Source organism: Fundulus heteroclitus, chromosome 6 (assembly GCF_011125445.2).
Source record: "Fundulus heteroclitus isolate FHET01 chromosome 6, MU-UCD_Fhet_4.1, whole genome shotgun sequence".
NCBI lineage: Eukaryota > Metazoa > Chordata > Actinopteri > Cyprinodontiformes > Fundulidae > Fundulus > Fundulus heteroclitus.
The window spans coordinates 16151682-16169656 of record NC_046366.1 but is presented as its reverse complement, the minus strand read 5'-3'; the positions used below and the strand labels follow the sequence as shown (position 1 = coordinate 16169656).

General features: G+C 39.2%; 1 protein-coding gene across 1 annotated transcript; it reads right to left on the bottom strand.

Moving 5' to 3' along the window:
* Positions 1-3363: 3363 nt before the first annotated feature.
* On the bottom strand, positions 3364-16878 carry ubxn7 (UBX domain protein 7). Its single transcript, XM_012878966.3, has 11 exons — positions 16758-16878; positions 14094-14247; positions 13845-13909; positions 13691-13756; positions 13436-13548; positions 11082-11228; positions 9757-9847; positions 8238-8368; positions 7474-7963; positions 6260-6339; positions 3364-5285 (listed from the first exon to the last, which is right to left on the bottom strand). The coding sequence occupies exons 1-11, from the start codon at positions 16825-16827 to the stop codon at positions 5124-5126; spliced, it is 1569 nt and encodes a 522-aa protein (XP_012734420.1). The 5' UTR covers positions 16828-16878; the 3' UTR covers positions 3364-5123.
* Between the last annotated feature and the right edge of the window lie 1097 nt (positions 16879-17975).

Genomic DNA, 17975 nt, shown 5'->3' with positions numbered 1-17975 from the left:
CACAGTACGTTTCACAGTGCCCTGTTTAGGGTAACGTGTTGAGCGTAATCTTTGGCCACAGTGTTTTGCATAAAATGTTCGACTTTAACATCTAATTTCAACATAGTGCGTTCTTGCACACAGTGGCTGTATTTACTTCATTTTTCAAAATACAGAAAAAAAGTTCAACAGGTAAAATTACTTTTAAAAGGCATTTTAGATGTTCACCTCCTTATCTGCATATTTTATTAGCACATGCCTCAATCAAACTTTAAAAAACTTTGCGTGTACGATCTTGCTAAAAATGTCTGATGAATGTACGAGATGTTTGTCTGAAACTGAGCTCCTATTTCCACACATCAGGACAGCCCAGAAAAACACTCTTGTCGTCACTCAGAAATCACAGATTCAGCTGAGCTGAGCTGCATGTAACGTGGAGATGGATTTGAAATGGAAAGCGAGCTTTTATGTCTTCAGGCTGGACATCAGAAGAGCCCAGCATAAAACCTTGGATTAAGAATTTGCTAAATGTAAACGTAAAAGACTTTTTTGCCAAGATGCTTTTTTTGCGCTTGGAGGTTATCTTTATCCAACTCCCTCCAGGGCAGGCTTGTGTTACGATTGATACTATCCGATGAACTCTGAACTGATTTTCACGTATAAAACGAGTAATACATTACTGTGAACTCAGATCTGAGACGGGCCTGCTGGTCGGATATTAACTTCTATTGATTCTTTCTCAGAACCAGCTGACAGGCCGAAATAGGATCGAGGGCAACAGCTTGTTATGCAACAAGACAACCCCTGTACTAACCCTAGATCTAAGAGCTGTGGTCCCTGTAACAAATACTTCAACATTTAGTATTAGGGTGAAACAAAATGTGGGTCATAAGTAATGATGCTAATCAAGGCCCCCAAATGGACCAAAACTCATTGAACTTTTCAAATTTGAAGAATCAAAAACACATTTAAATTGCTAGAGAAATACAAGAGCGGTAGAAATTGAAGGGAAAAGATCAAATAATTTTCTTGTTTCTACATTTTTCGATTTCATAATGCCCTTTTTTCCCCCCACTTTCAATAAAGAGCAGGAGGTGAAGGAAGGCACGTCTGGAACTGTAAAATCCACACAGAGGGGAGCGAGGCAGAGTCAACGCACTCATCTGTTTGTGCACCTGCACATCTTTTTTTCTCTGAACCCTGACCTTTGCCCTGAACTGACTGTTACTAATATTGTTTGTGGCTCTTATTAAATGGGCTAGTATAAAAAAAGAAAAAAAAAAGAAAACACCAAACAGGTTTTCCCCATTGTACAAAACAAAAAAGCTCAGCTTAAGAATGGAGACATATTAAAGGAGAGGTTTCTGCCAATCAATAGCTCTTCTCAGCAATCACCTTCATCACTGTCTATGACAAGCCTTTATCTGCAGTGCTTTACAAAGGCATTGATACCTCTTGAACTTTGTCAGGCTACAATTATAGACTTCAATGTAGGGGGGAAAAAAAAGTATAGTGAAGCATTTTTCTCCCTACAAATAAAAATCTGAAAAGTGTGGCATGCATTTCAATTCTTCCAGCCAACACCAGCTTCAGCTGCAATTACAGCATCGAGACCTTCGGGGTTTCATTCTAGCAGCTTTGCACATTCAGACACTCGAATGGCTTCGTCTCGATGAGGTCAGATGTGGAACATAAGTTTTTATCTCTTGCCACAGATTCCCAATCAGCTATAGTTCCAATATCTCCCAGTGCTGTCGATCACATAAATCCCAAATAAAATAAACTTTGTGTTTGCAACCTGACAAAAGGCTAAAATGTTCCAAGGGGTGTGGATACAGTTTATAGGCTGTTAAATGTCTTTTTCACTTCTTGTGCAATTTTACAAACATAGTATTAGGACTTTGAAGGTGCACTTTTCGTGGGAAACATCTAAAAAGTAAATTATAAAATGGGGGATAAGATGTAAGGGCTATACATTAATTCTTAGATTTTCAATTAGGCGTTTGACATCAATTGTAGAAAGATGTCATCAAAATTAAACGTCACAGGTCTGTGGTTTTAGCACAATGCTGTAATGAAGTCTTGGAAGTATGAAATATCTTAGCCTGGTCCTGGTTTCACTACTTTTTAACCTCCATCACAGTCTTGCGTTTCTGGAAGCCCCAATTAGGTTTTTATTAATAGTTTCCCTGCATTTAGCTCCATTGCATCCATCGCTCTTTGGATTTGGATTTTTCCTGTCCTGCAAAAAGAGATAAAGAAAATCTAAATCTTCTTTCAAAGCACACAGTTATTTCTCCATCGTGTCCAGCTTTATACTGTATGCTTATTGAACGGCGCTCTAAACTCCACTGTGCAGATTTCGGAGCGCCTAACATACATTATTTGTAATTGGTGGCAACTTCAATCATCACTGGCACAATTGTTGCTATTTTTATTTTTTTACTTACCTGTATGCTGTACTCCTTTACAAGCTCCTGACCTCAGCGCAGACGGACTGTAAGGAGCCCTAAACATAATACGATTGAAGGGGCCTGCTCTTTTTTATCACTCAACAGTTTTACAAACTTCTCTTTTCGATCATCCAGGCTTGAAATGGAAAGGTAATAAGATCAACACAAATATTTTACAGTAACAAAACTGTTGCTTTACTCAAAAATTGTAATTTCCACATGATTTAGAAACTAAAAGCACATTTAACCTGTTTAAAAAATATTTTTTTTTGCCTGTTTCTGAGCATTTGAAGTCCAGTGCTTTAAACTGTCTGACCTGTAAATGCAAATTATCTACCAGAATGTTCAATTATTAGAAGTTACTCATGTAAAAAATAACTAAATAAAAAATGTTGTAACCCTATTTGGATTCTAGTGTTCTTGGGGGCCCCCTGCTGGTGTGGAAGCTCCAATTTGCTGCTGCTCATGGCGTTTATGCTTATGGGAGTTACCCTGTCTGACCTGGTCGGAGAGCTCTTTTGTCTGCAGGTCTACTTCTTGCATGATGATGTGAAAAAACTAGGACATCTTATGAAAGCCTGTATTAGGACATCCCCGAATTTATTCCTACTCAAACCGGCTATAATCACATACAGACAGATTACAGGAGAACCACAGAAAGTTAGCTTGGCGTGCTCCTGACTGTTGAAGTGAGAGCGAACGCCATGGCGAGAACGACAGGACCTTTGGAAAGACGATTGTTGCAGCTTATGAGTCTGGTAAAGGTTTTAAAGAGGTCTCAAAAGAATTTGATATTAGCCATTCCACCGTATGGAAACTAATCTACAGGTGGAGAACATCTAAAACAATCGGCCACATGCCCGAGTCTGGCCATCCATGAAAGTTCACCCTGAGAGCAGACTGCAAGATGCTAAAAGAAGTCTCCAAAAAGTCATCACGGGAAATTAAAATTTTATCGGAGGCGTGACGGGAGGAAAACTTTTCTCTTTTAAAGAAAATAACTAAAACACACAAAGGAATGATTAACATTTACCAAAGAGAACATAGACAAAGACTCAGAATCATGTTATTTAAGCAGACGAGTGTAAAACTGAGTTATTTGGACATCAGAGCAGAGGAACCGGTGTCTGTTAAAAAATATATAAGATGAACCAGAGTCGGACCCTGCAACATGACAAAGACCCAGAATTGATCAATAAATCCACCTGGGACTGGGAATTAAGAAAAGTCAGGAGTCAATGAGCCATGAGCGTGGTAGAGGGATCAGGAAGCAGCTCACTGGAGTCGTTTCAGCTGAGGCAGGTAACACCAGCCATCAGGGGTAAGGTCTCCTGACTTTTTCCCTCAACTAGACAACACGTTTGTTTAGTTTTTGGTCTAATACAAAAATATGAGCTATATTCTCGTCTTGGTTGCTCTCTATGGAAAACTATTTTGAACAGAGAAAAACTGCTACAGCTTTGAAATTAAAAGTTTTGTTCTACAGAAAACTCAACCTTAACCTCAGATTCCAGTTTAAACGATATAAATCTTCAAATTACCAAACAGTGACTTCTTCCACTGTCAACCAGATAAACAAAAATAAACAAGAGAAAACAGGATATCTACTCAAGAATTTAAAAACCCTTTTTTTTACTATAATCAGTGGTCTTCACATGTGTTGTTTGTTGCATTTAAAGGCACATTACCACCACCAGCGGCTCATAAGACAAATCAGAAGTCTAAATTTGAAAATCGTTTTCGGCGAAAGTATCAAAACATTTGGTTATTCCTACTATCTCTTCGTTGGTAAACTGAATAAATAACTTAAAACCAAGCAGTGCTGAAAAGAAGAACTAGAGCGTTTGTAGAGTCTCCCTAAAACTCAATCTGAGCCATTTTTTTGGTTCCTTGGAGTTAAATATCAAAACCTTTTATAGGTTTTTCTTGTCATGTAGTTACATTTTAGGCTTGGATTTAAAGTACACAAATATTTAAGAAAAGATCAAGCGGAATATCTTGGTTTTTGGTGGTTATATTTCAACATCAGCAGATTTTCTTGGGAGCATATAAAAAAAAAAAGAAAGAAAAAAAGGAAAGAAAACGGCGACTATGACTAAATGTCTCTGCACGGCGCAGGTCATTCCCTTCTGTATTAAAAAACACGTTTTTATTTGACTTGCAAATTTTTGGACCTGTTCTTCAAGCACTCCTGCCTTCCAAAATCCAACATTTTGAAACAATGATGGAGAAAGAAAAAAAAAAAAACGAAGAAGGAACCTCCCTTTACTTGTTCATGTACAGAAAAAAAGAAAAGAAAAGCTAGAAAATAAACTCTGACGTTTAATCTACATTTTGGGAAGTAAAAGTATTTTTGTACAAGTCTCTGGTGGCCCACAGTCAATTAGTGATCTTTTATCTGAGGTTTTACGAACAGGCGACAACCGTGTGTTTTCTGCTCTAATTCTTTAAAAAGAAAACAAACTGAGTGCTGATTTCTGAAACACCTTACTGGCCGACTGCTGAGCGTTACAAAGGCGTCGGACTGTCGGCGGAGATGTCAGTGTTCAGACGGTCAGAGCCGCTCTTCCTTTAACATCAGCCCGGTCACAACAAGCGGAGGCTCCTCCAGGGCTGAACGCTGTTGATGTGTGGAAAAATGGTGAAGTCTATTAGAGATACAGAAGCAGAAAGTGAATGCCTCAGGGATGGCTAGTTCCTCTCCTGAACAAATACAGTCTCCTGTGGACAAAGCCCCGCCTCCTGCAATGTGATGTCATAGTCCAAGTGGGCAAGCTTCCTCCTGGGGAAGTTGGTGACCAGTTCGAAGCGTTCGTTAGGGTAACCCTTGGACTGGACATGTCTTACCAGGGCCTGGAAAGAAGCAGAGTAACAACGGCAGTCAGTAAAACAAGCTGCATCTTGCAGTGCTCTGCACAAGTATTCAAACCCTTTGATTAGCATGAGCCACCCTGACTGTACGCTTAGGGTCGTTGTCCTGCTGAAGCTTTACAGAGTGCATTACTAACGGCTTGCTTTGTGTTGCTCTAACCCAGAACTAGGGCTAAACGATTTTGGAAAATAATCTAATTGCGATTTTTTTTCTTAATATTGCGATTTAATGCAATTTTTTTCCCAGTTTAAATTTATCATGTTTTTTTAAACATATACAAACAACAAATCAATGTGTTTCCTCGCCATTCGGATTAGTTGCTAAAAGACCCACAGCGTTCTGCCTACGATATATTTCAACCAAAATTGCAATTTTGACTTTTCTATGCATTGACCACAAGCAACAAAAAGGGCCTCTAAATAAAGATCTTTGTAAACGAGGACTATTTAAAACAAGAACTTTTAATATTTCTATTGATCAGAATATTATTCAAGAGAACAGCTTTTAATTGATCAATCCTTGTTGAACATAAAGTGCAACCAACAAACAAGTCTATGTATTAAACTGATTGACCTGTACTTAATGCTATGTATGATTATATAAACTCTAAAACAAGTAATAAAATTAGAATATCTCACTGCTGCAACTGTCTTCCCTTCCATGTGGAGGCAAACCCACTTTAAACATTTTACCGACACCTAAAGGATGCGTCTGATTCACTAATTGTTACATACCCAAAAATTGCTGACCTCGGCGATTTGGAAATTGCATTTTTTAAAATCGCGATTATATTGAAAATGCGATTAATTGTTCAGCCCTACCCAGAACCCAAATAAAACACATTAAAGTGTGAGGGTGTAATGTGACAAACTATCAAATAAGTTCCAAGACATCAATACTTTTGCAAGGCACTGTATGTTAGCTAGTTATGAGAGTGATTATGGGTTAAACTCACCAAAAGCTTTGCATTCGAAGACAGAGAGATCTGCTCCCTCTGTCCATCTGGGTATCGAAGCATCAACCTGGCTTTGGGACCTTTGTAAAAAAAATAAAAACAAACAAAAACATGAATTCTATTTCTGAAACATCAACACAGATGTCATATTATATACATTTTTAGATTATATAAAAACATTAAAACGACACGTCTAAAGATGCTGCAACATTGTAATCTAATGTAAAGCTAATGGTGCTTTTGTTAATATCCCTACAGTGTTCAGACACAAACCTTCAGGTTAAAAAGCGTTATAGCCAGAAGTGACTTTAGGATAGTTACACAATTACATTTGTACCTAAGCTGTGGCACTAACAGCTCCTGTCTGTTAGCCGCTCACCAAGGAGGAAAACGATAGTAAAAAAAAAAATTAAAGGACAGAAAGGAGAGATATGTAAGGAAGAGAAGAAGCACATTAAGAAGGAGGAGCTCCATGAACAAAGAAAGAAAACATGGAATGAAAGGCAGAAAAAAGAGATAGGATAAAAGGAAGGTAGGAAAAATACAGAGGGAAATAAGCAGAAAGAGAAAGAAGGGAGAAATGGAGGGAAGAAGAACAAGGAACTAAGAATGGAAGGACAAAGGAAGGAGAATAGAAAGAACACAGGGAAGGACAGAGAACGAAGGACTCAATAAATAAAGGAAGGCCATAAACAAGTATATAAAGATAGAAGAAAACAAAATTTGGACAGTGGGATGGGCAATAAAGTCTGGAAATATCTATTTTTTTCAACATCCTCATTTATTTTTTTCCCATATTTTTCAAGAACTGAAAATGTTGAATGTCGATTGGTCTTGGAAATCAAACTCAGATAAATCGCTGTGCTAAGTAGCCAAGCTAGCTACTGTTAGCAATCCAAGCCGATAGGAACTACCTGCTTGGATCGCTTTTTGTACGTGACTGTAATGTAAAAGAAACAGAGTGACAGAGATTGTTTCTTATTAGCTTTGCTGCTAAGAAGGTACAAACTCTCAGAAGTACAAGTTGTCAGTGTTTTCAGGGCAAATTTTTGGATGTTTTATATGCACAGAAGCCATGTTGAATCTGTCCCCAAGGTTCGACTAAGACTTCCAACTTTTCAGATTAAAGTTAACTTGGAGCTAAATTCAGACATCTGAGAAGAAATAAAATGCAGAGTCACTCCACAACAAGCCTTTCTAGTCTTGTTTCGTACCGTTGTCGTCAGGACAGTCCGCGTCACAGGTTGTGGTGATGACGCTGGAAGTTTCAGCACTCTTGGCCTGGGAGGAGCAGTGATTGCCTCCAGAGTCTGCTTCAAGCGGACTAGGAGCCGAGGGCTCCAGATGGTTCTTTTTGCTCTCCTCTTTCTTGTGACTGTGATTGTTCTCTTTGTACGGGGATTTTCTGTGGGAGGACGTGGAGCTGTCAGGGTGTAGACGCTGCTGGGCGGCGGCGACCGAAGCGGCCGACGTGTGTTTGCCGCTGGAGCTTTTCTCCTCGTGCGGTGCGGGCGTTTCGCTGTCCGAGCCATCGACAGAGATGGGTCCCTCGCTGTCCGAGAACGGCTCCGCGTCCGATTCGTCCTCCGACCGGGGGGAGTCGGGCGCCTCAGGTGCGTTGGAGGAGTCGTAGTGGGTCTCCTGCAGGGAGGCTCGGATCGCCGCCTCCAGCTGGCTGTCTTCGCTGGCATCGATCAGACTCTCCTGGAGGAGAAAACACAGTAAGCAGCTGGAGGAGAGTAAAAATATTGCTCTTTTGTGTTTTTAAAGACCTCTTTGCCTTGAAAATATTCACAACAACTGATGGAAAAGTTCGTTTCTAGAAATGGCTTAAATTACATCAGGTAAAGTGACTGTTTAAAACAATAAAGAGGCTTCTAACATGGTTGTAAGCTACAAAATAGGAAATATAAGCAAATGAAGGGAAAGGATGGGCTGCATGGTAGTCTGCAGCTGACATGTGAGGTGATGGACTCACTGTTCGAGCCCGTTTGGCAGGAGGGGCGTCGCAGGGCGGCCCGTCGAGCTGCCCGTGTTCTGCCAGGAAGCCCGTCGCCTGCTCCATAAACGACGCTACATCCAGCTGGTTCCACTCCACCATTTTTTGCCCTGAACTCAAGGATGTTACAATGGCACATTAATAAAACTGTTTTAAATCTGAAATAAAAAGAGTCTTTATTACATGTGTTCATACAGATACGTCTCTCCTAAGGGGCTGGACCTCAGGCTTCGTTAACTCTGCAGGTCCTACAGACCAATGTCCAGTTTTTTTAATGTTTTGGTCCACTGGCCGTCCGTCTTCCTACAGGCCTGACTTGTCTTGCATGAGCTGAAGATGATGGGGCCTCTCCCAATTTTTACATATGGAAGTAAATCTGGGCGCTGCACACGTCGGCAGGCGTGCCGTTTTGCATTCGGAGACGGCAAAATTAGAGCTGGCTTCATTTGCAGTGTGCGATTTAATGTTCATAAAACTTTTGTTCTTATTGTGACTCCAGCAAAACAATACTAGCATATCAAGGTTAACAGCCTGTAAGCAGCGCTGCTCAGCATGAGGTGGGGATAAAGAGACGGAGCCGAAACCTGCAGCTCTGAACAACGGGGTGAACGTGCAGTTCTTAAAACACAACATCTGCTATGCTTGTTTTGGCTTTGTGCCTCCTCTGGTGCAAAATTGCAAGTCTCTCACGATCAATCACATAATAGCCTGAGGAGTCATGTTGCATTGTAGCTGCCTGAGGTTCCTTAACCCCTTAAGCCCGCGAGCCCCCTTTCAAGGGCTTATTTAGCTCTTCAGCACAGTAACGCGCTTTAGCTGACCAACTGAGACGAACACACACTTATCTTCATCTGAGACTCCTCTACAAAAGTGTCCAACACATATATAACAGCATTTCAATTTCAAGAATAAATTCCAAATTTCTGATTTAGAACCACATATGAAAGTGTTTTGGGCCAGATTTGAAATAAAAAGAAAGATCTGTACTGTTTAGGCCGACAGAAAAACAACAAAACAAATGCATTTGGGCATAAAAAGTGAGAGTTGGGTTTCTTTTGCCGGCGGTGTGAACGTCGCCTTAGTTGCCGACTTTACACAGAAACTGTAAAAGAGCTCAACATCAGGAAGAACTGACAGATGTAAAAGAGCATAAAGGGATATTAGGCATAACAGAGACTTCATTTCTTAAAACTGGTAAATTTCAGTGATTTACAGGAGATTGAGAAATATATATATATATATATATATATATATATATATATATATATATATATATATATATATATATATATATATATATCTTGAAAACAATAAGAATCCTGTGCTTTGCCGCATGGCACTGAAAGTATTGTGTGCAACTAATTGAAACAGAGTAACATTTCAGATCAATTACAACAAGTTTTAAAATCTGAATATCTGAATATTACATTTTTAAAAACATGTTAAGTGTAAAATATTCTTACATACCACTCAGTAAAAATGCCCGTGAACTTCTCACCTGTGCGTGGATCAAGAATAGAAATGTAGGGAAACTTGTTCAGCTTATAGAACTGGATGTACCGCTGTCCCTCTTCACTATCATGATAAACCTGCCGAGAGAAAAGCTGTACTGTAACGAGCAGAAACATGAAACCAAAAACAAATTAACTATGTGAAAAGCATGTGGAAAAACCCAAAGAGAAGACCAGTCTTGCTGCTGGTATGCTACGTCTAGGTAGCATACCAGCTACCTAGAGTGAGATATTTTGTATATTGTCGTAGCTTCTTCAAAAAGTCACTCTGTAATTTCACTTTTACTATCTAAATTAAACCCATAAAAACCTGTAAGGTAATTTGTGAACATGTACTGCAGGGATCGAGGGTGGTCAGAGTTCCTAAAAGCTCCTACCACAAAGTAGGAGCTTTTAAAGAACGACAGGAACAGCAACATGATGCTGTAGCTTGGGCTTTAGAACATGAATGCAGTGAAAGCAGCTGTGGATGAAAACTTACTGTTAATGGAAAAGGTCAGAAATAAAACTGAACTGCATTTACAGGACAGCTCAGTCAATTTCTTCTTAATCCAGCTAAGATGCTGCCATTCAGCAATCTTTGTTGCAGTCACATAAACGACCCACTAGGGGGAGCAGGGGAGCTCATTCTCAACCACTGAGACCTTTCCATCCATTTTAAAACTAATGTTACTGGGCTGAGGTCCCGGTGAGCAGTTTTTAGATTAATCACATTATTCTTTGAAACATGTGTGAGAGCAAAAATATTCAGATTGGCTGCTTGGAGCGCGGTTTGGCTGACAAGAGAGAGGGGGGGCAATATGTTCCCGAGGACATTTTGTGGCTTCAGCTGTTTTTATTTTCCAGTTATCACCTAACGAATAAAAAAAATTAAAGAAAAATCTTATATGAAAGTGTTAAAAGCTGCTCGGCTTTACGTTACAAAGCATTTGAGTTAAATTTGTTGTGTGGCTCTTGGCAATGCAGATGGATTTTATTCAGGCTCTTGATGCTGAGCGGCTTGACCACCCCAGAAATAGTACATTAAAGGAAAGATGCACGTTTCTGTTCATTTGGATGGATGGATGGATGGACAAACAAACAACGGGAATAAACACTGAAAATTAATTTTCCACAATTATCCAGACCTTGAAAATATTTCAAATCAAATTTCTGACTCTGTAGTAAGGATAAATCTTAAGCGGACATGTTTTTTATCCTTTGAACTTGTTTTATTTTAAGGAATTAGTAAAAGCTAACGACAGAACGGCCCCTTCAATGTTAAACTGTATTTTGCTGTAAGTGTGCGTTGAGGCTGCAGTAACCTGCGTACCTGCCAAAATATAAAGTGTTCTCGTATGATGTTCTTCACAGCATCGTTGCTCCACACGTCCCTGTTGAGGCACTGGCAAGCAAAGTCCTGAACGTTTTGGATGTTGATCATTAGCCACTTATTTTCAAGCTGTCCACAGTCTTTAGCCTGCAAGACACAAAAAAACAGTCAAATGAAAGCTAATAAATCAGATGTTAGCAGTTTATGAAAAATACGTTTGCAAATTGCTTGAGCCCCAATACTGATAAAACAAGCGTAGAGCGTAAAACCACTGAAAGACTTTAGATCATAAAAGTCTGGTAATCAGTGTTACTAAGCAAATGTGATCAGTACATTTGGACAGTGTTTGGATTTTATGTAAAGCAGAGGTCTTCAACATGGGGGTAACAGGCTTGTAAACCCTGGATAATGGCTGATTCATGCTGTATTATTTCTTCATTCCTTCATTTCATGGCCCTGGTGCCAAAATTCCCCTTTCCACCGGCCCTACTCCGCTCTGCACGGCTTTAATCGGCACAGGTTGTTTTTTTAACTGGCTTAGAAATGCCTGGAAGAGAGAAACGCCTCCTGGAGGTGTGGCCTTTAACCCCAGTCCCACATCCTGTTTGGGACATCAACACAAGAAATTTTCAGTAAAAGGTAAAGAATAAAAATGTAAATAAATTATTATAAATAACAGGAAAAAAATACAGATTATGATGGTAATTGCAAGCTTGTCTTTAATATTGTTTATGGACAAAATAATCCACAGGGATAAATATCTGGATTACACATCGGCCTAAACTAATAAAATAACACACACACACACACAGCCTGTACAGGTATTGTGTGTGAGAGAGAGAAGCAGAGAATGGAGGCGAGGCTGCCTGATCCGCTCCAAAGTTTCTCGTACAGAGTAAATTTATAAGAGGATGTTTTTGCCTCAGGAATAGTACAACAATCACAGACTTTTGACCGCTCCTCTAACCAAAAGTGTGATCTTTAGGTCAGGGGAGCGGGCAGGAAGAGAGAGATCTCCTGCACACGGTGGATGGGTAACCATTTTTGGTACTTTTGTATGTTTATGTAGTTATAAATGATAGTTTATTAATAAAATCTCTAAATCTTTCAATTCAACAGTTCTCATTATATAAACTTGTTTGGATCTAGAAATCTTATCAAATAATATAGGAATGTTAACACATTCCCTGAATCCACAGCACATAAAATGATTTTTTAACAAAGCGACATTTATCAGAGGCACAGAGTTGAACGAGGTGAATACGGGATTGAAGCTGTGTGGGAATAAAATTCAGGGAATAGTTTCAGTGAAACAAAACTCTGTTAAAACCGATTTTAACAGAGACAAAACTTAAGAGCATTCAGTAAGTGTAATATGAAAGAAACCTCAGTAAATCCACCGATTTAATACAGCGCATCTATGTAGAGAAAGCTGAAGGGTCCTTTTTCTCCCTTTCCGTCAGGCATGGTTCATGATTTGTGAGCAAAATTGTATTTCGGTTTTACCCACTCCGTTCATGGTGGTTCATAAAGTGTAACTCACTTTCTTACAGATAAACTGTATAAACTGGGCCTTTAATGTTACTGTGCAGTTTTTTTTGCTTCTTTTTTTACAACTGGTCCTCGGCCAATCAGTGAAAAGCAGTGTGTTCACATCAAAACTCTGCTCGCACCACCTCGGTTTGACCCCGTTCCAGAGCAGGGCCGGAGAAACACGGGCTGGTTTTTAATGATGCTTCAGCAACGTGCCCATCATGTCTGCCCTAAAACATGTCACTCCATCATGCAGATCACCACATTTGATATCTGGATATTTTGGATCCACTTCTCATTCATAGCAGTGCTTTGAGCAGATTTTACAATGAAGCATGAGAAGCTGCTCCACATGCTGATTGTATCAGGATGCTTCACTACTGGCATCACAAAGAACTCAGTGTTCACCTTTTCCCCTCCAGAAGCTGTCGCACTCACACACATCTTTTCAGCTCTGCCCACAAATTTTATATAGGATTAAAATCAATGCTTGACAAAAATTAAAATGGTCCCAGACGGAAAAAGGATGAAGACCCTTAATGTAGTGAAATGTTGTTTTGGTGATAATATTTTTAACCAGAGCTGTGCCTAGGAAGCATCCAAAGCAGAAATAAATGTGAATTAATATTTAACGTAAAACACACAGTTCTATTTACTCCTGATTTTATGAATAAACAACGAATGAATTAAATAACAGCCTAAAGATTTCTGGATTGGTTTTCCATCTGTGGTCTAAACAGCCATTGTTTAAAATACACACAAAAAGTCCAGTGAAAGTGAGGAAAGGTGTGGTGTAGAGTGTCCTGTGAGTGACTTCTCACCGTCTCAAAGCTCCCTTTGTGCATTAACTCAATGGGAGGACGGAAAAGGTCTGCCAGAGTGCTCAGTTTCTTATCCACCGTCCCGCCGTTACGCAGCTCCTGTTCCTGACGGACTTTTAGAGGAAAACATTTCAACTCATTACAAGAAGTAAACCAAGAACAACAGACAGCTAAAAAAATAAACTTAATTCTTGTGATCAGTCAAACAATGAAACAGTTTGAAACACAGATACTTTAGGATGGAAAAGCACGCACTTGTTTCTGTCTGGAAGTCTCTGAAACCGTCAAATATTGATCGAGCGGGCCGTCTTCGCTTTGGCACTGAACAAGTGAGAAAGAGACACTTTTATGCAGCAGCCGGGGACAACGGTCTGAGCATGAGGTAGAAAACTAAGAAACGTTTCAATACCTCCAAACAAAGGCTCAGGCTCCACCAAAATGTCCTGCTTCTGAGGAATGGGTGCTCGTACTTCACTGAAATGACAGACAATATAGAAATACAGACAAAAGCAAAACGTCATTGTTGATTTATATCCATTTAGGGCTTTGTTCTATAATCTTGATGCAAGGAAAGCTAGTTTCCTCCTGATGCTAAATATGGCAGCATCACTTTTACTCTGGCCTGAGACAGGCTAGTGGCGTTAAAACAAGAGCTCACTCTGTAGGGGGCGCTCTGCTGCTCGACGCTGCTGAACTGGAGCTGGTGCTGGGCTCCTCTGCCATCCCGCCTCCATCGAGGAACATGGTGACTGCCATCTCCAGGTTATTGTTGCATGCTTCAAGCATGTGTTTCCCAACGCTCTCTGTGGCCCCTGACGGCAAGAACGGCCGATGAAAATTAACACGGTCATAAAACCACATAGATAGATAAACTTTATTATATAGTTTAATCGACACGGTTATGTTAAAACAACCTGCCTGTATAATTTCAGATGTGCATTCAGTTACAGTCTTCGGTCTCATGTAAAGATGCACAATATATTCAATCCAAGTCATCAGAGCACATTATCACAATCACAGAGGAATGCTAGGATGCAGTATTTGGTAGGCAGAGCAAGAGTCATGCTGTCAAACTTTGTATGCAAATTCAAATATACTTATTGATCCCAAAGGGAAATTAAATGCTGTAACTCCTATTGATCCAAATTCTTCAAAGCGTTATTATAGGCAGTGCAGGAAAGATCTTTTGCCGCGGTCTATATTGCGGCGAATCTGAAGACGCCTCTGACTGAAGACACTCAAGACTGTCTCGTGAGGAGGATGGTCAGGGCTGTCCATAATTTTATTGGTTTTATAAAGAATCCCTAAATGAACACATTTGTAAAGTTTGATTAACTTTCACAGTCCGTATCCCTAAAACGCGATAAGATTTTAGTGACCGGGATGCCAAAGGGCAAAGAGGGCAAAGAAGAGTAGTGAGTAAAAATGTGCGTTGATCTGAACAGATGAACCAATCATTTAATATTTATATCACAATGACATGCTTTTCTAACATTGTGCAACCCTAGTCCCTAGTTTTTTTTAATATTCTGTACCCAAGGAGGTTGAGTTAATGTTAAATAAATTAAAATCAAACCACAAACACTTCCAATATAAATAAAATAACTGCATTAAAACAAATACTTATTTTGCTTAATCAATTTTGATCAAAATTGATTAAAATGCCCATTATGTACGGTGTGTCCTTCTTAATCTGTACTGCTGTCAGTCTTTATCAGGACGCACTCCGAAATAAATAAATAACTGAAAAAAAGGTTTAAGGTTTTCAATTGTTTTTTTTCTTGTTATGAGAAGTTTCAATAAAAAAATAAAAAACCCTAAACAATTATAACATAAAAAAAAAACAGCTACGATAAACCGAATTACAATAACTTGCTGTAAACTAAAATACAAGGACTGTTACATCTTTATATACCAAAATGCTGTTGGTAGGCTATGCACTGCGAAAATAGAACTAAAAATAAGTAAAATCTTCATGAAAACAGTGTATTTCTCCTTGATTTCAGCAGGTAAACAAGACTATTTGCCAATGGAATAAGATTTTTCCACTTAAAATTGGAACAATTCATCTCCATCATCTTATTTCAAAAGCAGGATGTCTAATTATCTTATTTTAGGGGTAAAGATACTCATTCCATTGGCAGATAATCTTATTTACTGGCTCAAATCAAGGACAAATAGACTAACTTTAAGAATATTTTACTTGTTTTTAGATCCGTTTTTGCAGTGTGTGGAAATCGTTTTAAGGACGGGCTCGAGCAAAGTCATGTCTCTAACTGGTACAGTATTTATTATATTTAGATAGCAATATTGCATTAATGCCTTTCTGCCTTAAGTAAGTGGGCGTCAAAAGTCGGAGTTCAGGTTTATCCCCATTTTTCGGGAAAGAACAACAAAAGCTATATACGTTTTTAAAATCTGACGTTCAAGCCTTACTCAGAACCTACGAATCAGTGAATGCCTCACAGCTCACTCGCTTTTAAAGACACCGATGGATATAATTAAAATAAAAAAGCGTATGTATCATGAAAAAAAAAACATGTCTGTAAATCATCCCGGTCAAAAAAAGTGCTTTAAGTGAATATATAGAGTAAATGGATTAAGTTTCTGTCGTTTTTTTAAAAAAAGCATTAGAAAACTCCACAGCCAGTGGAAGCCCTCTGCCTGCACTGCGCATGACCGTGTCACTTTTCAAGTCTGCTGGCCCCTGCCTGCTCTCACTCTGCTCTCCTCTCGCTCCAATAAATAACTTTAAAACCGAAACACGGCGCATTGTCTCCAACGCGCTTTGAAACTCTCTCGTATGTGTGTGCCGTCTGTCTACGACAGAAGCGCGGTATCCGTTCAGGTGTCTGAAAATGACAGCGACAGTCGGGATGACAGTAACCCGACGTGAGGCTGGCGATGAAGAAGGGGAATGTTCTACAGCCGACGTCCATTCCACACTCACGGAAAAGAAGCTACCCAAAGAGCAGAGAAAAAAAAAAAAAAAAAAAAAAAGCACCGTCGACACTAACAATGTGTTGTGTGGCACGACTACCAGGAGGAAAAAGAGATTTTCAGTTGAATGGGTGTGAAATTTAATTTTCAAAGCAAGCAGCTGTATTGAGCCTTAACACGTAATTTTACCAGAGTTTAGCTAAAAACTGCCCGTGCTTTTCCACTCTGCAAAGCATTGACAGCGAAGGAGCCACAGCGAGACTAAGCGTCCATTTTCCTTGTCTCCGCGCTGCTCCGTGGGTTTTGTGGAAAGGGAAACAGTCCCCCATGAGCTCCCACGACGACCCGTGATTTAGAAAGCTTACTGTGAGCTTGTTTTTACCTGTTATTGCTGTGAATTGCTGTATTAACCCGTTCACCCCCGGAGCTGAGGTGTCTCCGAGCGCCGCCATCTTACCGCCGGGAACAACAACATGCAATGCGGCGCATGCGCTTTGGAGTCTTTTCCCCCTCAACGTCTGGCGCGGCGCGAACCCTCCTGGTGCTGCATTCTGGAACATGTAGTCAAATAATCAACCCATTACTGTGGCTGTGGGGCGCCCTGTGTTGTAAATGAGGATGTATGAGTCTGCTGAGGCATATAAAGGACCTTAATACTATATATATATATATATATATATATATATATATATATATATATATATATATATATATATATATATATAGTATTTCCCATACTTTTCAATAAACCCTATTTCTGTATGAAAAATTAGGCTTTTTAATTGGTCTGATGCAATATTCTAGTCTTAAATGCTGTCTTCCTATCCTATCAGAAATAAAGACTTTAATACATCATCAGTCTGTGTCAATCTGTGCATGTAATCTCTTTCCCTTAGTGAATCGAGTTACCGAAATAAACTTTTCAATAATATTCTAATTTATTGTAAATGACACATATGCATATGTGTGTGTTACATTTCCAATGCTATATTTGGGACTAACTTTTTACAAAACCACTGACATCTAATCTCTCAAAATTCCTCTAACATAAAAGTAAATGAAGCATTTTTTATTTATACTTTACTCTTTAAATAGATCAGTGTCTACGTAAGTACATAATCTTTGAGTTTTTCTATGATTTCTCCTGGCTATTCGTTCTGTTCAAACATGACAACATGAAATAATTAGTTTAGAACAACTGGAATTCTAAAATAATAAATAAATAGAAAGAAATTAATGAATAAAAAGATGGTTAACATGTCAAATTTACTTTGGTGAAATCAAGTTAAGATGGAAGGTTTTGACAACAAACACGAGTGTAAAACAAGAAATGTATGTGAAAATACACCCTATGCCCACTATTCAGTATGGTGAAGGATTTGTAATGCTGTAGGCCTGTTTAACTTCCAATGGTCCTGGAAACCTAGGTAGTGCAAAGCGTCAGATCATTTTAAATACAATAGGATTTCATTTAAATCTGTTGATGTCTATGGGCACAAACCAGAATTTGTGCTTATACATGGGAGTCCAAACTTTTTTGTCTTGTGGGCCCAAATTGTCAAGTTAAAAGGACTTCAGGGCCAAAAAAATATATAATAAT